Genomic DNA, 17894 nt, shown 5'->3' on the forward strand with positions numbered 1-17894 from the left:
CTGAGCAGAACACGCTCTACTTTACAGTGAGGATTATTTAATGTGGTCTTAACTATTTTTAAACACTTGGAACGGTTGATGTGATCAATCAGACCACCAGTGATTGATTTCGACATATCCAGTTGGATATATTACTCAGTGCGAGATTTTTTAGCAGTACACTATTTGTTTATAGATGAATACCAAACTCATGGAATGCAATGATCTATATCTTGCAGTAACTGATATATAGAGGAAATTCAGAATGAAAATGTGCATGATAGAGCTAGGTTCGATTTCAAACACAGTATTAGTTTCTTATTTTGAATTTTCATTGAGTTCTCTCATATAAGGGATGTGATGTAAGGAAAATGGAACTGGATTAATTTCTCTTATTTTCTTATATGATATATACGGGGTGGTCCAAAAGTAGGTATACAGCCCTGTATTAAGTATGATAGTTTATTAAGATAATGAGGTTACTTGCTTCGGTCTATTCCGACTTTAGCGTATAATTGATAAGAAATTAAATACAAATAATAAAACTAGCCTAAGTTAAACCTGCATAAATAACAATAAGTAAATTATGTAAAATGACATAAGTCGATTAGTACTAGACTGTATATCTATTTTTGGGCTACACTGTATAGAAAGCTACTGGTTTTCAAATGGAGGCTAAGTTGGTGTAGTATGTACTAGTCTATGTCTGAACTACTGAGTACAATATATAGCATATTTCAGTCACATATGCATTTTACATTTAGATCAAATTCTGACGATATGATCTCAAGTATTCTCTTTGGGGAAAGAATTTCGAACCCACTCTAAGGAATATAACTTTTCTTCTTCGTAATTAGATAGTTCCAAGTTCTTTTCACGTTACTAGGAATGAATAGTAGTAGAACTACAACATTGGCGTATATATTCGGCAATAATATAATTATGTACTAATAAAATGAGATAGATCTATAGACCCCCATCGTACCTCATGTAATTCTTAAGAATTAAAGTTAACAAATACTCAACCTTCCTCGAAGTTCAGCAAGTCCACTTTTGGAGCTAATGAAGGGTAAAAGTACCTTGTATACCATCTTAATTTCTTACAGAAAGCTTCTTGTATGAAGATTTTTGTAAGTTTAGCAATGGATAGTTAATGGAGGCCGGTTGAAGTGTCAGTCAGTTTGTTTGTTTTTATAATGAAACAAAGTCAGATTGTCGCTGACAACTGTAAGCACTGTCAAGGTAGGTTTTTGTAGGGATACGATATATGGGAATAAAATTACTTAATGAAATAATGGTATGCGTATATTTAATAATGCTAATAATTCATTGCTAATTTTGAACTACTTATGGACCGTATTATAACTAATTCGTATATGTTTAAACGAATGCTTGTCACCATTCTTGGTAGTGCCTATTACGGAATATATTTTTCCATTGATAAACTAAATTTCTATCTGTAGAAAAATAACTCAACTTCGTTACTACCAAACATAACTTCCTGAATTATGGGAATAAGTTATATGGAGTCCGAATTAATTATATTGGAAATGTTTTGTATGTAATTAATTCCCATTATACTATTTCTTTTAAGAAATCCGTATCTTGACAATGCTGGTAGCTGTTAGCAAAAATACAACGATTATTGTGATTTTTTAACTAATTCGTAAGAAAATACAGAAGAGCAAGCTAAGTACTGTTGAGTTCATGAAATTTAAAAATAAAACATTCTATAAAAAATTCGGAGTATAAAGTTAAGCTAAGTCATGATTACGACAAGGTAGTATGCATTAATTATTATTGTAATGAATAACCTCTTCTTACCTTTTCTTTTTCCTTAGCATGCAGGTGATGTAATAGAGGCCTATAAATGGATGGATGAAGCACAAGGCTTAGACACAGCGGATAGGTACATAAATTCAAAATGTGCCAAATACATGCTCCGAGCCAACATGGTCAAAGAGGCTGAGGAAACGTGTTCCAAATTTACTAGGGTGAGTGAGTGAACGATATATTTCTTCGCTTTAGTGTTTGTATAAAAAATGTATAATTAATTGGATATATTAACTTTTCGGGATTAGTATTGTTCTCGCCCACGTAATTTGTACACTTTTTAAAATGTATTTGGCCCTGAGAAATCGAGATACGTAAAGTTGCCCGGTGCGAGCGGTTTCGGGTTAGATTCCCGCTGGGTACATCCGATCGAAAAAGTAAAAATTTTTCAGGGTAGTATCTTGAGTAAAGTTTTCCTGTGTTTCCCTCATTCATACAGGCAGATGCCTGAACGATACCTAACATAACGGTCTCAGGCGGCTTCCTTTCTCCCAATTCCCCGGATAGTGTGATCATCGAGGGACGTCATTTCTTATACGTGACGGGCTAACATAGCCATAGATACCTAAAGCCCAGAAATCTATTCTTAATTTCCCTCTAGGTACGTAAAATTTCGAATTTTTAAATAGAAGTCTTGATGTTGATTTTATTCTAGTATACGGTAATTGAAAATACAGTAAGTTTGTTACTATTTTATTATGATTTTGTAATATAGGACTAATCTCGAGTTATCAATACTTAAAGTGATGACGATCATAATGAATTCAAAGTATATAGATACATGAGCATACAGATGTAGCATTCTGTGTTAGTATCAGTATTCTTCCATTCACATCTTTTTTGTTTCTCTCAATAAACAAACGTTGGATTCTAGAATTCCGAGTTCTTTTTGTACGTTGGTGCTGAACAGTACGTAGCTTATTACTTTCAGTTTGTGAGACACTGTATAATTCTTCTTTTCCTTTTCTATCTAAAATGTTAACACATTACAATCAACTGAAACATTTATTATCATCACAGCCACTTATTCACAGGAACAAACATTAGTATTGAAGTAACGGCATCAATGATTCGTTGTGAAGCAGGTAGTGGAGGTACTGGTAAATGAACTATACCATAGAATGAGAGAACTGACCTTGGCAAAGCGACTACCAATCCTATAGATAGTAATCGAATTGTAAATAAGTTACAAAATATACGTAGAGGATACATGAAGTTCAAAATAATCATTTAAAAACTAGGATACGCAAATAACGCGAGCAAATACGATAGTTTTGCTTAATGCCCAGATAGAAATATTACTGCCTTTACTCAGTGCACTAATCTCAGAGTGAAACTTTCGATCCTTTGCCAAGTAAGTTTGTGGTGGACAAAATCATGTTCGTGGGGGGTACTCCCGTTTCTTCCCCCATTCTCATTACACCAGGTCTTCCAGCATTATTCACTTGCCGTAATTATTTGTCTCCCTTAGCCTCACAGGGATAAGAGTAATAAGGAAATATTTATTAATGAAATATGACCAAAATCGCCCGTATCATTTTTGAGAAAGTAGAGTCTCTCATCCCCAGACTGAAGAGAAACTCATCCCCAAGAGTAATAACTAAAGGTAGGGGTTTTTCGCAGTTTGATATTAAACATTTCGCATTTAAAATTAAAAATTGTGTATTTTGTCGCATTTTGAGATATAAAATTTCTCATTTGGTCGCTAAGTAAATTATTTTACAAGCTCTATTATTCAAACTCTAATATAAGCCCAATATAAGTAATACTACTACGGACAATGAAGTTATTTTTTATGTATTTACTAACAAATTACTTCTTTCTTCTCTTACAAGTCCAAAAACTTAAAACACACTAGCACAGTATCTTCAGGATTGCCATCACAAAACACCATACAATGTATTAGCTATACACTAAAAACACATACGCATGCAAAAAGGGGAAAAACATACATACAGTAAATTAACGCAGTATTTTCTTGTATATCTTGTCTGCAAATTATTACTCTGACGAAAAGTGCAGCATGTTGCACGTTTCCACATTTTCTTCTTTCATTTGTATCCTTCTATCATTGATTACCAAACTGTATTTCGAAAAAAGCCTTTCACAATACCTATTAGTTGTTGGAAGCCATATTGCAGACAGGCACAAGTTATTGAAATTTAAATTTTCCTCCCCTTTGATTCTCTATGCAAGTAAAATATCCATCGCACCGATATTGCCATCTTGACTCTGCACCACAACTTCATTCAAACTTTTACGGAAATCAGCATATAAAGGTTCATACATTGCAGTTACCTTTGAAAATCCTGGTATGTGAACAAAAAGCTTGCACAAAGACTTTATATCAGGATTTGAGAGGCACCCAACAAATGATGGGTCAAATAATTTTTCAAGGCTTTCGTACATTTCATTCAATTTCTGCTTTTCTTTCCTCGAGGTTTGTGACTTTAAAAGAAACTTTCCCCCGTATCTTTTAAACAATATCGGCATTTTCTTCTTATTATTCTTTGATAACTTCGTAAGTATCTGTGCGAAAACCAAACTACTCATTTGCGATTAACTTAAAACGAGACGTCAGCTATTCTAGACGAGCATGCAAAAGTTGGGTACATGGCTTACTTTCTGTCTCGGTAAAAGTAATGAGATCCACCAAGAACTTGCTATTTTCAGAAACAAAATAAATCTGCGCTTGCAAGCGATCTACGCGTATATTGCACTTCAGCAACATCTCGATAGTGTCATTTATGAACTCAATCTTTTCTACTTTTGCCTTCATCTGCACATTTGCAAAACCTTCCAATGTAATTTGTCGCTTGGTAGTGCTTGGTCCATATTTAACTCTGTGACGTCTCTGTGACGTTTATGTTTCTGTTGACTTCATGTGTTTTCGTACAGTATCTTTCTTTTTCCATTCAATGTGTGAATTACAAAATTTACATATTAACGTTTAGATATCACTTACGTGCATTCCTTTACTGGGAAATTCAGTTGCGCGATCTTGTACCGTCCCATTTTTATTCACCATTTATAAAATTATAAACTCTTTTTGCATACGTGTTCCACAAAATCACCCAAGTGAGGATTTCTGCTGTTTTAACACGATGCTGAATGTTCTACATTCCACAACTATCAGTTATGAACTTGAAACGGAGGTTAGTAGTAATCAGTGTTGCCAGTTGCCAAAAGAAAACATTGCTTGGAAAATTGTACTTTTTATTTTTGTGTTTTAACAACTGAAATTGAAGTTTTAAAAAATTCGCATTTTATCGCGACTTCAAAATACCTATTTCCTTACTCAATCTGACGTAGTTCGTTGAAAAACCAACTACTTTTTGTCGGAAAACTTCCACGATTTCTCAACTTGCGAAAAACTTCTGCCCCTAGTAATAACCTCTTGTTATTTTTTTTCGTTAGAAATTACAAAATATTATAGAGTTATTAGTTAAATATTTATTTATTAAATATGAACAAAATAACATGATTCGTTACAGAGAAAATTGTCCAAAAAACTCACCTCCACGAATAAATTACCTCTTATAGATTTTTTAAAGCACCATATTGTCACGTTACTAATAAAATATTTATTTATGAAGTGTGAAAAAAATTACCTGAGTCGTTTTTGAGAAAATCATCCAAAAAGAAACTCATGCACAAGAATATATTAACCCTCGCACATTTTTCAGCACAAATGAGTTATACTGTATTGTCAAGTTGTTCATAAAATATGAAGAAAATAGCTGGAGTTGTTCTTTGGGGGGGGGGGGACCTCACTCCCCAAAATAAACCACTACTCGTACATTTTTTCAGGGCAAATGAGTTATGTCATATTATGTTGTTAATGAAATATTTATTTATAAGATAAACTGAACCATCTGTATTGATTTTGAGAGAATTGTTCGAAAGAAAACTCACCCCAAGAATAAATCACCCCTCCTCGGTTTTTCTCAAAGAAATCACTTATACCATATTATGGGGCTGTTTCTGAGAAAAAAAAGTATTTTTTATTTTTACCTTAAGTAAAGTTCCCTTACGTTAAGGGGTAGGAAAAAAAAACTGGATCACACAAAAACCTTACGTTTAAAATTTGGTAAACAATATAGCCTACTAAATGGAATATACATGAGGACAATTGGACGACCAGATGTCGAAAACTCACTTCTTCGGTATCTACGGGCTATGAAACGTATAAGTCCATTTTAATACCGAATTCTATTTTTTTTTTTTTTTCACGATCACCAAACTTTTTTTCTCTCCTTACGTCTCTCGAAAGTAAAAAAGAAGCAACGCCTTTATTTCATGTGAAATTCTGAGCTTTCGACTTATATTAGAAACATGTTGACTTTTGTTAATAATAATAATAATAATAATAATAATAATAATAATAATAATTATAATATATATATATATATATATATATATATATATATATATATATATATATATATATATATATATATGAAATTGCCCCCTTTTCTCACTCAGGTTTGGAATTACCGAATACTCTGAAACTTCATACCTTTACTTGCTAATGGACGCTGTAGGATACATATTTGTAATTAAATAACAAACATTAAGCTTGAATCCGAAAATTATTAATTTTCATACAGTATATCAATCCAGCTCTTTATTGACCCTTGGTAAGCAACTTTCTTCCAGCTGGTTTCATTTCCTGATTTATTCATTTTCGAAGAGGACTTTCTTGCAATCTTAAAACACAAGATCATCTAGAAACCTTTTAAATTTTGTAATATCACATGTACATCCTCACACTTATTCCGTTAATTTTAGTTAATTTACATTCTGAATTTCATACCTTCAGTGTAAATGAATCCTCACATTGGCCTCTCCCTATATAAAGAAAGGGAAATTTCAGTATTACAGAAATTGCCCCCTTTTCCGCTTAAGAGCGAAATTCTTGAAAATCTGAAACACGTTTAGTTAGTTTTAATGAATTGATATGAATTGATAACTTCAGGAATTCACGAGATACTCAATTCTTGGGGGAAAAAACTTGAATTATTCTTGGTATATTATACAGGGTGTTTCAAAACAACACCGACAACGTTTGGGAGGTGATTCCTGACACCAAGATAAGACGAAAAGTATAGACCAACCTGGATGCACAAATGCTTCCTTTCGGAGTTCTAGGCTGCCGAAAACATGAAAAAATGAGCTTTAAAGGTCCATAGCTAAAAAATTATGGGACCTACCGTAGTCGGGTCAAGACTTCACATAGGAACTAGTATGTGCCCTTGGGGGCCGCGGTGGCTCAGTGGTAGATCGTTCACCTCTGGTGCTTGGGGTCCCGGGTTCGATCCCAGCTCCCGCCAAGTGAACTTTGTGGTGGACAAACGCCGTGTGCGTGGGTTTCCTCGGGGTTCTTCCATTTACTCCCACTTTCTTCATTCCACCATTTCATTCATTACTCATCATCATCATCTCCTTTAACCTAACCGGCATAACCATGGGACGTAAAACTCAGAGATTTCATTTTCATTAGTGGGGCCGCGGTGGCTCAGTGGTAGAGCGTTCACCTCTGGTGCTAGGGGTCCCGGGTTCGATCTCAGCCCCCGCCAGCTGAACTTTGTGGTGGACAAACACCGTGTGCGTGGGTTTTCTCGGGGTTCTCCCGTTTCCTCCCACTTTCTTCATTCCACCATTTCATTCATTACTCATCATCACCGTCTCCTTTAGTCTAACCGGCATAATCGTGGGACGTAAACCTCAAAGATTTCATTTCATTTTTCATTTTCATTAGTATGTGCCCTATCCAAATATCCAAGTTTTAGAATCCTGCGGGCCTTCCGCAACAATTTTAAGAGAGGTAGTTGGTGAGTACTTCAAATTAAATGCCCGTAGCCAAACCCCCTCTATAAAAAATGTTGCGTGAGTACCTTTGGATTTCGAAAAATGTGTTTTTGGATAGCTCAGAATACTCCCAAACGTCAGTGTTGTTTTGAAACACCCTATATGTTTAATTAAAAAATCCTTTCTCATCCTTTGCTTTCGTAATAAAAGGAAAAAATAAATATTTCAATTTAACGTCCCACGATTATGTCTTTAGGCTAAGGGAGACGATGATTAAAGCAAGTGAATGATGATGGAATAATTGGTGGAATTAAATGTTGAAGGAAACGAGAGTACTTCGAGAAAACACACGGACACGATGTTGTCCACCACAAACTTATTTAAGCGGGGATGAAACCAGGGACGCCGCTCACCACAGGTAAGTGTTCTACCACTGAGCCACCGTTCCCCCTTAACAAAAGGAGTATTCTGTTCAATTTTCACGTGTCTGTCTATAGTAGTGTGGACTAGGTGTTAATGAGTAAATGACTTCTGTTCTTTTATGTAACAGTATAAATATATTACACATGACGTGCGTTTTCTCTAAATCTCATCAATAATTCTTATTGATTCGCTTTAATATCGATCAAAGGTAAATAATTGAATTCAGCCCCAGTTCGGAAGTCCTTCATCAGCCTACTAGTTTGTTTTTGGAATCAATGTAAGGCGAAGTTAAATGGAGTCTATATTTCTAAGACGAATGTATCAGTTTTCATTTACTTTTGATTATATTTGTGTGCAATATTTTGTGCATGTAAAATATTTTATGTTAGATACTAATTTTAACTTTTTTCTTCTTTCTCTAAATAGGAAGGTGTATCTGCCATGGAAAATCTAAATGAAATGCAATGTATGTGGTTTCAGACAGAATGTGCCTTGGCTTTCCAAAGGCTAGAAAAATGGGGAGACTCATTAAAAAAGTGCCATGAAGTGGATAGAGTAAGTTACAAAGTTTTTGTGTTGCTTTTATTTTATTCATCTTTGACTTCCTTTATAGTCAACTTAAGCTTACAGTATGGTGAACTGATACGGAAAGTTAACATTTTCCATTCGTAAAAATTGAAGGTTCGAAATTTCTTTTCACTATAAACTAAACTTCTGGCGCAACAGCACGTAGGAAACCAGGGACTATCAGCCTGCTTGTGGTACTCATGCCTTTGTGGTTGATGTATGGTAAGCACATCAGATCACTTGTAGTTAATGCTGGATCTCTGAACTGGAGTTCGCTATTTCTTTGTTTCAAGTGGCTCGCCAAGCTTCCTCACGACATTGAATGGATACCGCAATACCAACACCATCTGATGATTAGGAATAGTCACTTGTTCCCTTTGACCATATCCGCCAATGCTTGATTTCGTTGATTTCACGAGAAGCGATATTCTACAGAGGTTGGTTAGTCTACATTTGGCCCATTTCGACTTAACTAAAAATTTAGAAGAATCCATACCGCCAGGTCCGTAAGTGCTCGATGTGTTTCCTTTGGTTCCTAACAATAGCCCGACATCGTAATTTCCACTGTAATAGGCTTCTCTGAAGAACTGGGAGGGGAATCTTGTCCCATTCTCTTTGCACAGCTTTCCAAAGTCCTTCCACAGTTGTCACACGCCGTTTTCCCAAAGCCCGCGTCAGCAATCCAAACCCACAGTAGTCTATAGGACTTGCATCTGGAGATTTAACAGGTACCTCATTGAAAGGTATCACCCGTATACCACTTGCCTCCTCCATCTTCCTATAGAATGCAAGGGACGATCGTGAGGTATGTGATGAGGCCTTGTCCATGTGAATGCGCACCAGATTGGCGTCATTTCCGTACATTGTTGGAATCTCATGCTCGTAGATCGGCCGCATGATCTGCTCCTGAAAATATTACGAATTTATTTTGCAGTTCTTCTCCACCCTACGAATCTTCAGTTTTCCTCGGTAACAATAGCCAGTAACGACCATGAACCCTTTTGGAAAGGATTCTTTACAGACACGGACCCACCTTCTGAAGTTCTTGGCGCCTTTCTCTCGGTACATGATAGCTCTCGGTTTGCCGCAGTCGGAAAGGTAAATCCATGCTTCATCGAACGTTACGACGTACATCCACCTTTGTTTTGCCAGGTGCCGTTCCTACAGCTTCCGGGCGTTACACTTTCGTACCTTTTGGTGGGCATCCGCTAGAAGATGGCCGCGAGGTTTCATGACTTCTTCCAGCTTGAGTTGATGGTGTAACGTCCGGCTCACAATCCCCAAAGACACGTCAAGACGATTAGCCATACACCTTTGTGTTAGTGGATTTTCTTGCATTGCCATTTTGCGAAGTTTCCTCTGCATGGTGGAGGTGGCCTTGGTGCATTCCCGCTTTTTAGGCAACTTCGTTGGTGATCCAAATGGTGGAGCTTCGTTGCCCTTGTACTTTTTAATAATTTTTTTTTATTCCACTTAAACTGATGTTGCAACCATTCTTCTTGCACTGTTTTCTGATGACAGAAACACTAAAGTGGTCGTGATAAAGAGCCGCAACATAGCCTTCCCAAAACCGGCTTAGTTTGGGCGGCATTTTGGTCACAGAGCGGAAACCCACATATTTGGAAACAAATTTAACACAACACTCACAACAGTGGTCCTGTTTTGTGCGTTATTGTCGTCCGCGCGGAAAAACAACTCCGTTCACAGGAAGGCACTGCACAACACTGCAGGACGCCATGAGACAGGTCGGGTAAGTCCATTCTGCCCGGGAGGTGGAAGGAACGAAATCGGCCAAACGTAGGCTGAACAACCTCTGTAGAACGGCTAAGGCATTGAAATTAATATTGTCTTTATTTGGAACTAAAAGATACAAGGGTTGGTATTTGCTTAGGAATTAGGCACTATTATATATATATATATATATATATATATATATATATATATATAATGGAATTTCACTGTTACAAGTTAAATTTCAATGAACAGATTAGTTCTAGTTAAGAAATATTGTTACCATTTGTATTATTACTGGACCAAGTATCTGATCCCCAAAAGCGTGGATAACGCAGAAATCGTATTTTCATGCACATACCTAGCTGTCTATTTCAACCTGAGTGTCCAATTCATCACATTGGAATCGTGCTCAGAACGCAAGAAACGTGGTTTTGAATTGCACTCCATTTCCTTGTGTCTGTATTTTTTTAAATATTTCTTTCAAATGAAGTCAGTGAGTAAAAATAAGTAAAGGACACCGTACAAAAAACATTGCATTTCCTCGTCTCTCTGATTTGGATGATTTTTGCATATTTTGTAGCTGAGGACCCTCTGGCTAATTGTTTATATGGGACCAACTCCCTATGACCAATCCTGTGACCTCCAGAGGTCATCAGAAGTCACACCGTTACGTGGACCAGTGGCGTAGAGTGCTATGAGACACTGAGACACTGTCTACCCATTCAAATTGAAAGAACATAGTTTTAGAATTTCTTAATTATAAGATTAATATACATTTCATGTTGTAGAAAAATATAGAAATAATATGGTCTGTGATAGCATGGTTAATAGCAATAGTGGTAGAATCTAATTTGTTAATAATTGTATTTTTCAAAATTGGGGAATTAAAGTTCTGTCTCCGTCAAACAGGCCACAGAGAGACATCAAGAAATCTGTCTCAATGCGGCTGAAGAAGTCAGTGGAGCTCCTACTTGAAAGTTGCGCGCGCATGTGGCTGTGTGGGGTTCTCGCTCGCTGAAAGAACCTGGCGATGAGACATGTTTCAGCTGCAGTGATACCACACTCAGCGCAATTGTACTATTGTAAATCCAACAAACTTTTTCCTCTTCTTTTTAGATATTCAATTATATTTCAAAGAAAATTTCAAGAATAGAAGAGAAAAAACTAAATTAATAACTACCGGAACAATTGCTGAAAGTTTTAAGAATACCATACCTGTAATTCATATAAATCTTCCATGATCTAGCTTCGGCTTTTGTTTAATCGCAATAGCAGAGTGTTTTAACACTGCGAAAGGCAAAAGCGAGCGCAAGATATTTTATAGTCTGCTGTTCTGTTGTTGCTTTTAAAATCGTTAGCTAACTTTGTGTGAATTTGGATATGTGTGTTAATTATGTATTATGTGCAAACTAAATGATTAGATATAGATTTATTGCACCAGTGCACCATTTGTTATTAAATGGCATGTTAAGCTGTCGTATGAAAATTAATATTAAGTTTAAATAATAGCCAATTTCTGAGCTTACTTTTTGAATCAGAGATCACACTTTACAAATTCTAAGCAAGTAAGATTATGCATAGGAAGTAAATTATTAATCCAATTTAACGTATGCAATATATATACTGAGATTCTTCAGAATGAAATAATATCGGTATGCTTGTTTGATTTAATTGTTAGGGATTTTGTTGATGAAAATTAAGTCTCCATATGTTATATACAGTAGTGCAACCTCTCAAAAATCAGTTTGTAGCAAAATTTGGTCAGGAGTTTTATATTCCTTTTCAACACCGAAGTTGTATGAGACATGGCCTTACAACTTAATGTTGGTTTCGAACTCAAGAAGAAATGATATATACCAGGCACGCACCCAATTTTTTTGTTGGGAAGGCGGAGAGCATGGGCGGAGCTACAGTATGGGAGCATGGGGGCCATTGCTTCATTTTTTTTAACAAAAAATAAAATGCCACCTATAGCCTAACTCCACATTTGTCAAGAAAGCGTTCTACAGGTTCGAGACTGACCAAAAGGTCTGCCCCAGCAGACAATTCCTAACTGGAGTGGTCCATGGTTTGGGGGAATCCAAGCCACTATGTTTATGTAGTATTGAACGGATACTATTTTGCACTCGACAAGACAAGTGATTGTAAAGTACTTTCATCTATATTTTCAGAAAAAAATATGGAACTACATTGTTTTTATAAGAGAAATAGTACAGATGATATGTAAGATCAAATTTTCATGCTACATCAATCATTTCTCTACTAAACAAGTATAGTTTTATTAAGAAAGTGAATAAAAGTATATTGACTCAAGAAGTTTTGAGGATGTCGGAACCTGGTTGACTCTCCCCCCCCCCCCCCCTTGTTGTGGGTATGCCTGTGCTGTCTACCCGTTGCGAAAGTAAACGCTACGCTACTGACGTGGACTATGCTCATTTGCCATAGTCCAATAAACACACAGCTATTTTTTGTATGCCAAGTTTGAACCAGTTCTACCAACACCAGAAGTTTAATGATCTCTGGAGGGCATAGGGTTGGTCATAGGGAGTTGACCCCATATAAACAGTTCATTTTTAGATACACTTTGCCGTTTTCTGTTTGTTTGATTCAAAATTAATTGAAATTTCCAATGAAAATTACTATTGAAATTATTGTCATTAATTTGTTTAAAATTCAAACTCAGCTACTTTGAAAAAACCTTCAATATATTTTTTCTTATTCCACTATTTTTAAGATTGCCATTTTTTTTTTTTTTTAAATATGAAAATCAAAATCACTCATCTCATACCCATTTTGTTTATACCAACAATTAATATTGCCAAATTTGAAATCAGTGATCTCAGAAAACCGTGTGCCCTAAGTTTTACAGAGTAAAGAGCGTTTCCGAGTTTTGGCCACATTTTTGGGAATTGGGACCTCTGGGTAATGCTTGGCATAGTTTGTTAGAGAAAGGTACACATAAAATAGAAAAAAATATTTTTGATTACATATATAAATATTACGAAGGTTCACACTTTATCCCGGATTCGAAGCATCCAGAATGCACCATGTTTAGTTTCTTTTACACTAGTGATTCTTACAGGACTATACTATGAAACACTTGCAACTCGTACTGTATATTACTGTCCGAATAATCTTTGTTTGTATATGTTGTCTGTGATATTTAATGTATTTAAGTTCTTTGTCATTTAATTTTTTTTCTCTCTAAATGGTTTAGGACAATGTATAGTTTGCTATAGTGCTAAAAGAACTTCAGATTTGTGCCAGTCAAGCAATGTGGTTAATTCGTCCATAGTTTACATAGAAATGGGAAAGATCGGCAATTTAGTAGTCCGTCAGTGTATTTAAAAATAATCAAAACGTAGAATTTGCTTTCAAGAAGCCAGTTTGTCAAGTATTACACTGGTAATAACTGAAAAGCGAAGTCCATGTTTGTAGTTTACTGTTTAAAACTATATATTTGCAATTTAATTTATTGCCTTTTAAAAAATAATATATTATAGAAGATTGCCCACGGTAAAAATAATTGACTTTGAACATACTCCGAGTCAACTAGACATTCTCTATCGTGATTATGATTGCATAACCGCACTAACACATCACTGTAGTCAATTAAGAATGTTTTGAAGTATTATGTATATATATATATATATTTGTATATGATATATATATGATAATCATATATATATATGATTATTCCTAACAGGAAGGATAAAGAATTAAGATTACTTCAATACGATAAACTGTGCATCACACTTTTTTCACGAAACAAATTTTATTCTAGTGTTAAAAAGTGAAGTTACCTACTTTTCTCTCAGAATGGTTTTACAGGAATAAGTGTGTAACCAGTTTAGCTGCTTTTAAATGCCATCGATAAAAATGCCAGAAAACATTAAAACCTCTTGAGTGAAGTACAAAAATTCGTGATACAAGGTAAGGTTTATGAGAGAGTACTTGTTCTCTTACATGAAACATGAGAAAATAAAATTTGAAAGTTTGTTTTTATTTTCGAAGTAAAAGCTGGGAAATTATGTTGCATATTATATATAGTAATCTTTTATTATTAATCGAAGCACTCTTTTACTATTGCAGCACTTCTCAGAAATTATAGAAGACCAGTTCGATTTCCATACATATTGTATGAGAAAGATGACTTTAAGGTCGTACGTAGGACTACTCAGGCTTGAGGATGTATTGCGGGCACATCCTTTCTACTTTAAGGCTGCAAATTGTGCGATCGAAGTGTATCTTAGGCTATACGACAAGCCTCTTAAAGATGAGACTGCAGAACAGGAACTGAATACAGGTAGGTGGAGACATGTTTCTTATGTGGTCAAAGATGCATCAGTGAAGATACCAAAATGTTTAGTAAATCTGACAGTAATCGGAAAAGGATCGTTTTTAGAAAAGAAAGAAGAAAGAAAAATAAATAAATCAATGCGAATGTGGTTTGTAAAACTGCCGCAATTAATTATCCAGAATATATTGATCATTTTAGAGTTTTCATGAAATAAAACCACTGGACACGTCGTACCGGTTGAAACAACTACATGCTGTAAGCCACTGTTTTGTTGCGTCTCATTGGAAACAGTATACTCCGTTAGCAGATTTACGCCAGTTAATCGTTAAACAGTGTCAAATTTGATGTAAAAAGTGAAGGTGCAATTCGTTCTTAATAACACCGCCGTCATTGTTCCAATCAATAACTGTGTCCTCTTTTCATTATCTGATCATTATAAGGGGCTACATTCTTTATTGTAAGTGGAAGTTTATGGACAGTTGTCTCTGCGTATATCGTGAACTCCTGTACCATGGTATAATACAACAATAGATTGTATATCAAATATAGTAAGTTTTCAGGATATGAAAGATAACACATTGCTGTAAAGGAAATTCCTTGACATTGTATTTCCAGTGTGAAAATCACTCTTTCTATTCGTTCGATACATACGACTTCTTTTAGGGAGCTACTGCAGCAATTTTGATCACAGAGTTATGAGAAATCTGGAAATGATTGTTCTTTGACATACGACGTATTGCAATATTAACGACGGAATATGGGCGAGCCAGTTAAACCACAACTCTGTGCAGTTTTAAATCACAGTGTTGTCAAACCAGTGTGACGTGTACACTTGCGATATGTATCTTGCACCAGTATATGGTAGGTCATAATGAATATTGAAGTTACACATTTTTTAAAGATTTTTTTAAAAAAATTTACTGTGGGGTCCTTTGGCCTTTTCGTGACGGACAAATATCCGTTCTGCTGACTCCCTATTACAAACCTTAATCAATCTAGTGACAGTGGAGGACGTTAATAATAGTTCATACTAGTTACATCTCTTCGTTTCAATACCTTATTCAAAATTTGGATGTCTTTTGATAACCAGAATGTTTAACTAGTGAATGTTTTGGGTATGCTCTCAAAAATAATTTACAGTTATTTAAACCTAGCAACCAGCAACATTCAGGATTTGAGTAGATTTTTTGAGAGATATAAGATTTACGTATTTAAAGAAAATTGGCTTAAAGAGACAGAACATTAGATTATTAAAATATTTTAACTTCTCCAAGATTTTTTCGTAAAACCATTGCGACAGAAGACATTTGAAGTTAGAGGAAAAAATATGACTCTTCAGATTACTAAAGTGTTCTTACACTCAAAACATTGGGTGTTTTATAATATTAATATATTGGTAAAGTTTTAGTAAATTACAGTTGTTCGAAAAAGGTATTCAAATAATTTGAACTGTACAAACTCAGTCTTGTGAATATATTAGGTCAAGCTCTTCTTCCTGTAAGTGATTAAGTGATAAGGAAACTAATTAACAGAATTCTGTATTCCATACTGACACTTTTTGAAAGAATATATGCCCAAGTTATTCTAAATGTCATGTCATCCTCGTACGAAAGGGTGTAAGAACAATAGAATGTTATCAAGACACACATACTGGATTTAGGTTATCACTATCACTGTCATTCACTAGCACTAGTCATGAAGATGTGTACGAACATCATTTGCGTGGTACAAAATGGTGTGGTACCATGCTCTGTATGCTATTTTACGAAGCGTTGCCGAGATGATAGTTGCAAAGATTGCCGTAATAGTGTCCTTCTGGTGTGGGTTGTCTGGCATTGCTCTTGTGAAACACCATCCTCGATATTACCCAGCAGAAGTAAACATAAGACATGAGGTCTGGATTTCTTACAAGTAGAGGCCAATAGAGCGACGCTGAAAAATTATGCTCTTCATCCTAACCATCTATCCTGAGAAATCTCATTCAGGTATTCCTTGACAATGATGGCATAGCGGCGGGGAGGGGACTACCATTTGGTTGAAACCAGCGATCATTCAGATTGACGTTCAACCTCTGGAGTTGTAGAACAAACCATTCTCTTAACATTCTATATGCTCTTGTTAGAATTCACGCTCGTACCTGAATGTATTTGCAATTAGCCTCTCTCCTAAACAGTAGGAGCTCGTGTCAGCCATCTGAAATACAAAGAGAGGATTCCTTGTAAAAACACTGCTGCTACATAATGTACAAGATTATGTCATTGCCAACACTATTACAGGGGTGCTAGACATTATTTGGACCACCCTATACATGCATATTACAAAATAATTAACAGAAAAGTTTTTGATGGTCCTAAAATTAAAACTCATTACGATAGTTCATCACACTGAACTGAACTTCACACACTGAAACTTCAGTTGTATTCATGAACATTATGTTAGAGTAATAATTATGAAGAAGGCATTATATCAGTGTTACAAATTCGATAAATTGTTAACATGAAATCTAGTAATTAATAACAGAATATTGTTTAAATACAGTAACAATGAATGAAGTACGAGAAAAAATTAAATATTGTTGGCAAGTAAAAGTATTTTATCCATTACGTTTATGTTTGTAAAAAATACTGATTTCGGAAAGTTGTTTGATAGAGGGATACTGTGTTATCAGGTAATGGGTCAACATTTAAGGAATCTGCAAGTTGAATATTTCCTTTTTTGCTCTTCTTCAATTTTAGCTCGGGCATCCTCCAGACGTGTAAGTGACAATTTAAGGCTGTTGGCCGGAACTCGTTTTAAGCGTACCTCTGGTGCTTGGGGTCCCGGGTTCGATCCCAGCCCCCGCCAAGTGAACTTTGTGGTGGACAAACACCGTGCTCGTGGGTTTTCTCGTGGTTCTCCCGTTTCCTCCCACTTTCTTCATTCCACCATTTCACTCATCTCTCATCATCACCGTCTCCTTTAGCCTAACCGGCATAACCGTGGGACGTAAAAACTTAGAATTCGTTTTAAGCGTATATGTTTTCAAATTGGTTCTGATTTGAGGTTAAATTTACATAATATTCATTCGTTAACAGCAGAACATTTGACTTTTTGAATTCTGTAGAGAATTACATTTGGCGTTACTAAAATTTCAAGTTAACGGACCAAATTAAAAATTAAGTTAACGGAAAATGCATAAAATTTTCGTTAAAGGTTGTGGAAGTTCATTACACTAACCTGTGCATTGGTGCATCTTGGCCGTTTGGTT

General features: G+C 35.5%; 1 protein-coding gene across 1 annotated transcript in view; it reads left to right on the forward strand.

The window, feature by feature from the left end:
* Naa15-16 (N-alpha-acetyltransferase 15/16) overlaps positions 1-17894 on the forward strand; it is a 261582-nt gene that overhangs the window by 53857 nt on the left and 189831 nt on the right. The window contains exons 10-12 of the mRNA XM_081738223.1: positions 1821-1973; positions 8473-8601; positions 14440-14653. Of these exons, the coding sequence (XP_081594349.1) occupies positions 1821-1973; positions 8473-8601; positions 14440-14653 (496 nt within the window). The remainder of the gene's footprint in view (positions 1-1820; positions 1974-8472; positions 8602-14439; positions 14654-17894) is intronic.

The sequence above is a fragment of the Thermobia domestica genome, chromosome 14 (assembly GCF_964235325.1).
Source record: "Thermobia domestica chromosome 14, izTheDome1.hap1.1, whole genome shotgun sequence".
NCBI lineage: Eukaryota > Metazoa > Arthropoda > Insecta > Zygentoma > Lepismatidae > Thermobia > Thermobia domestica.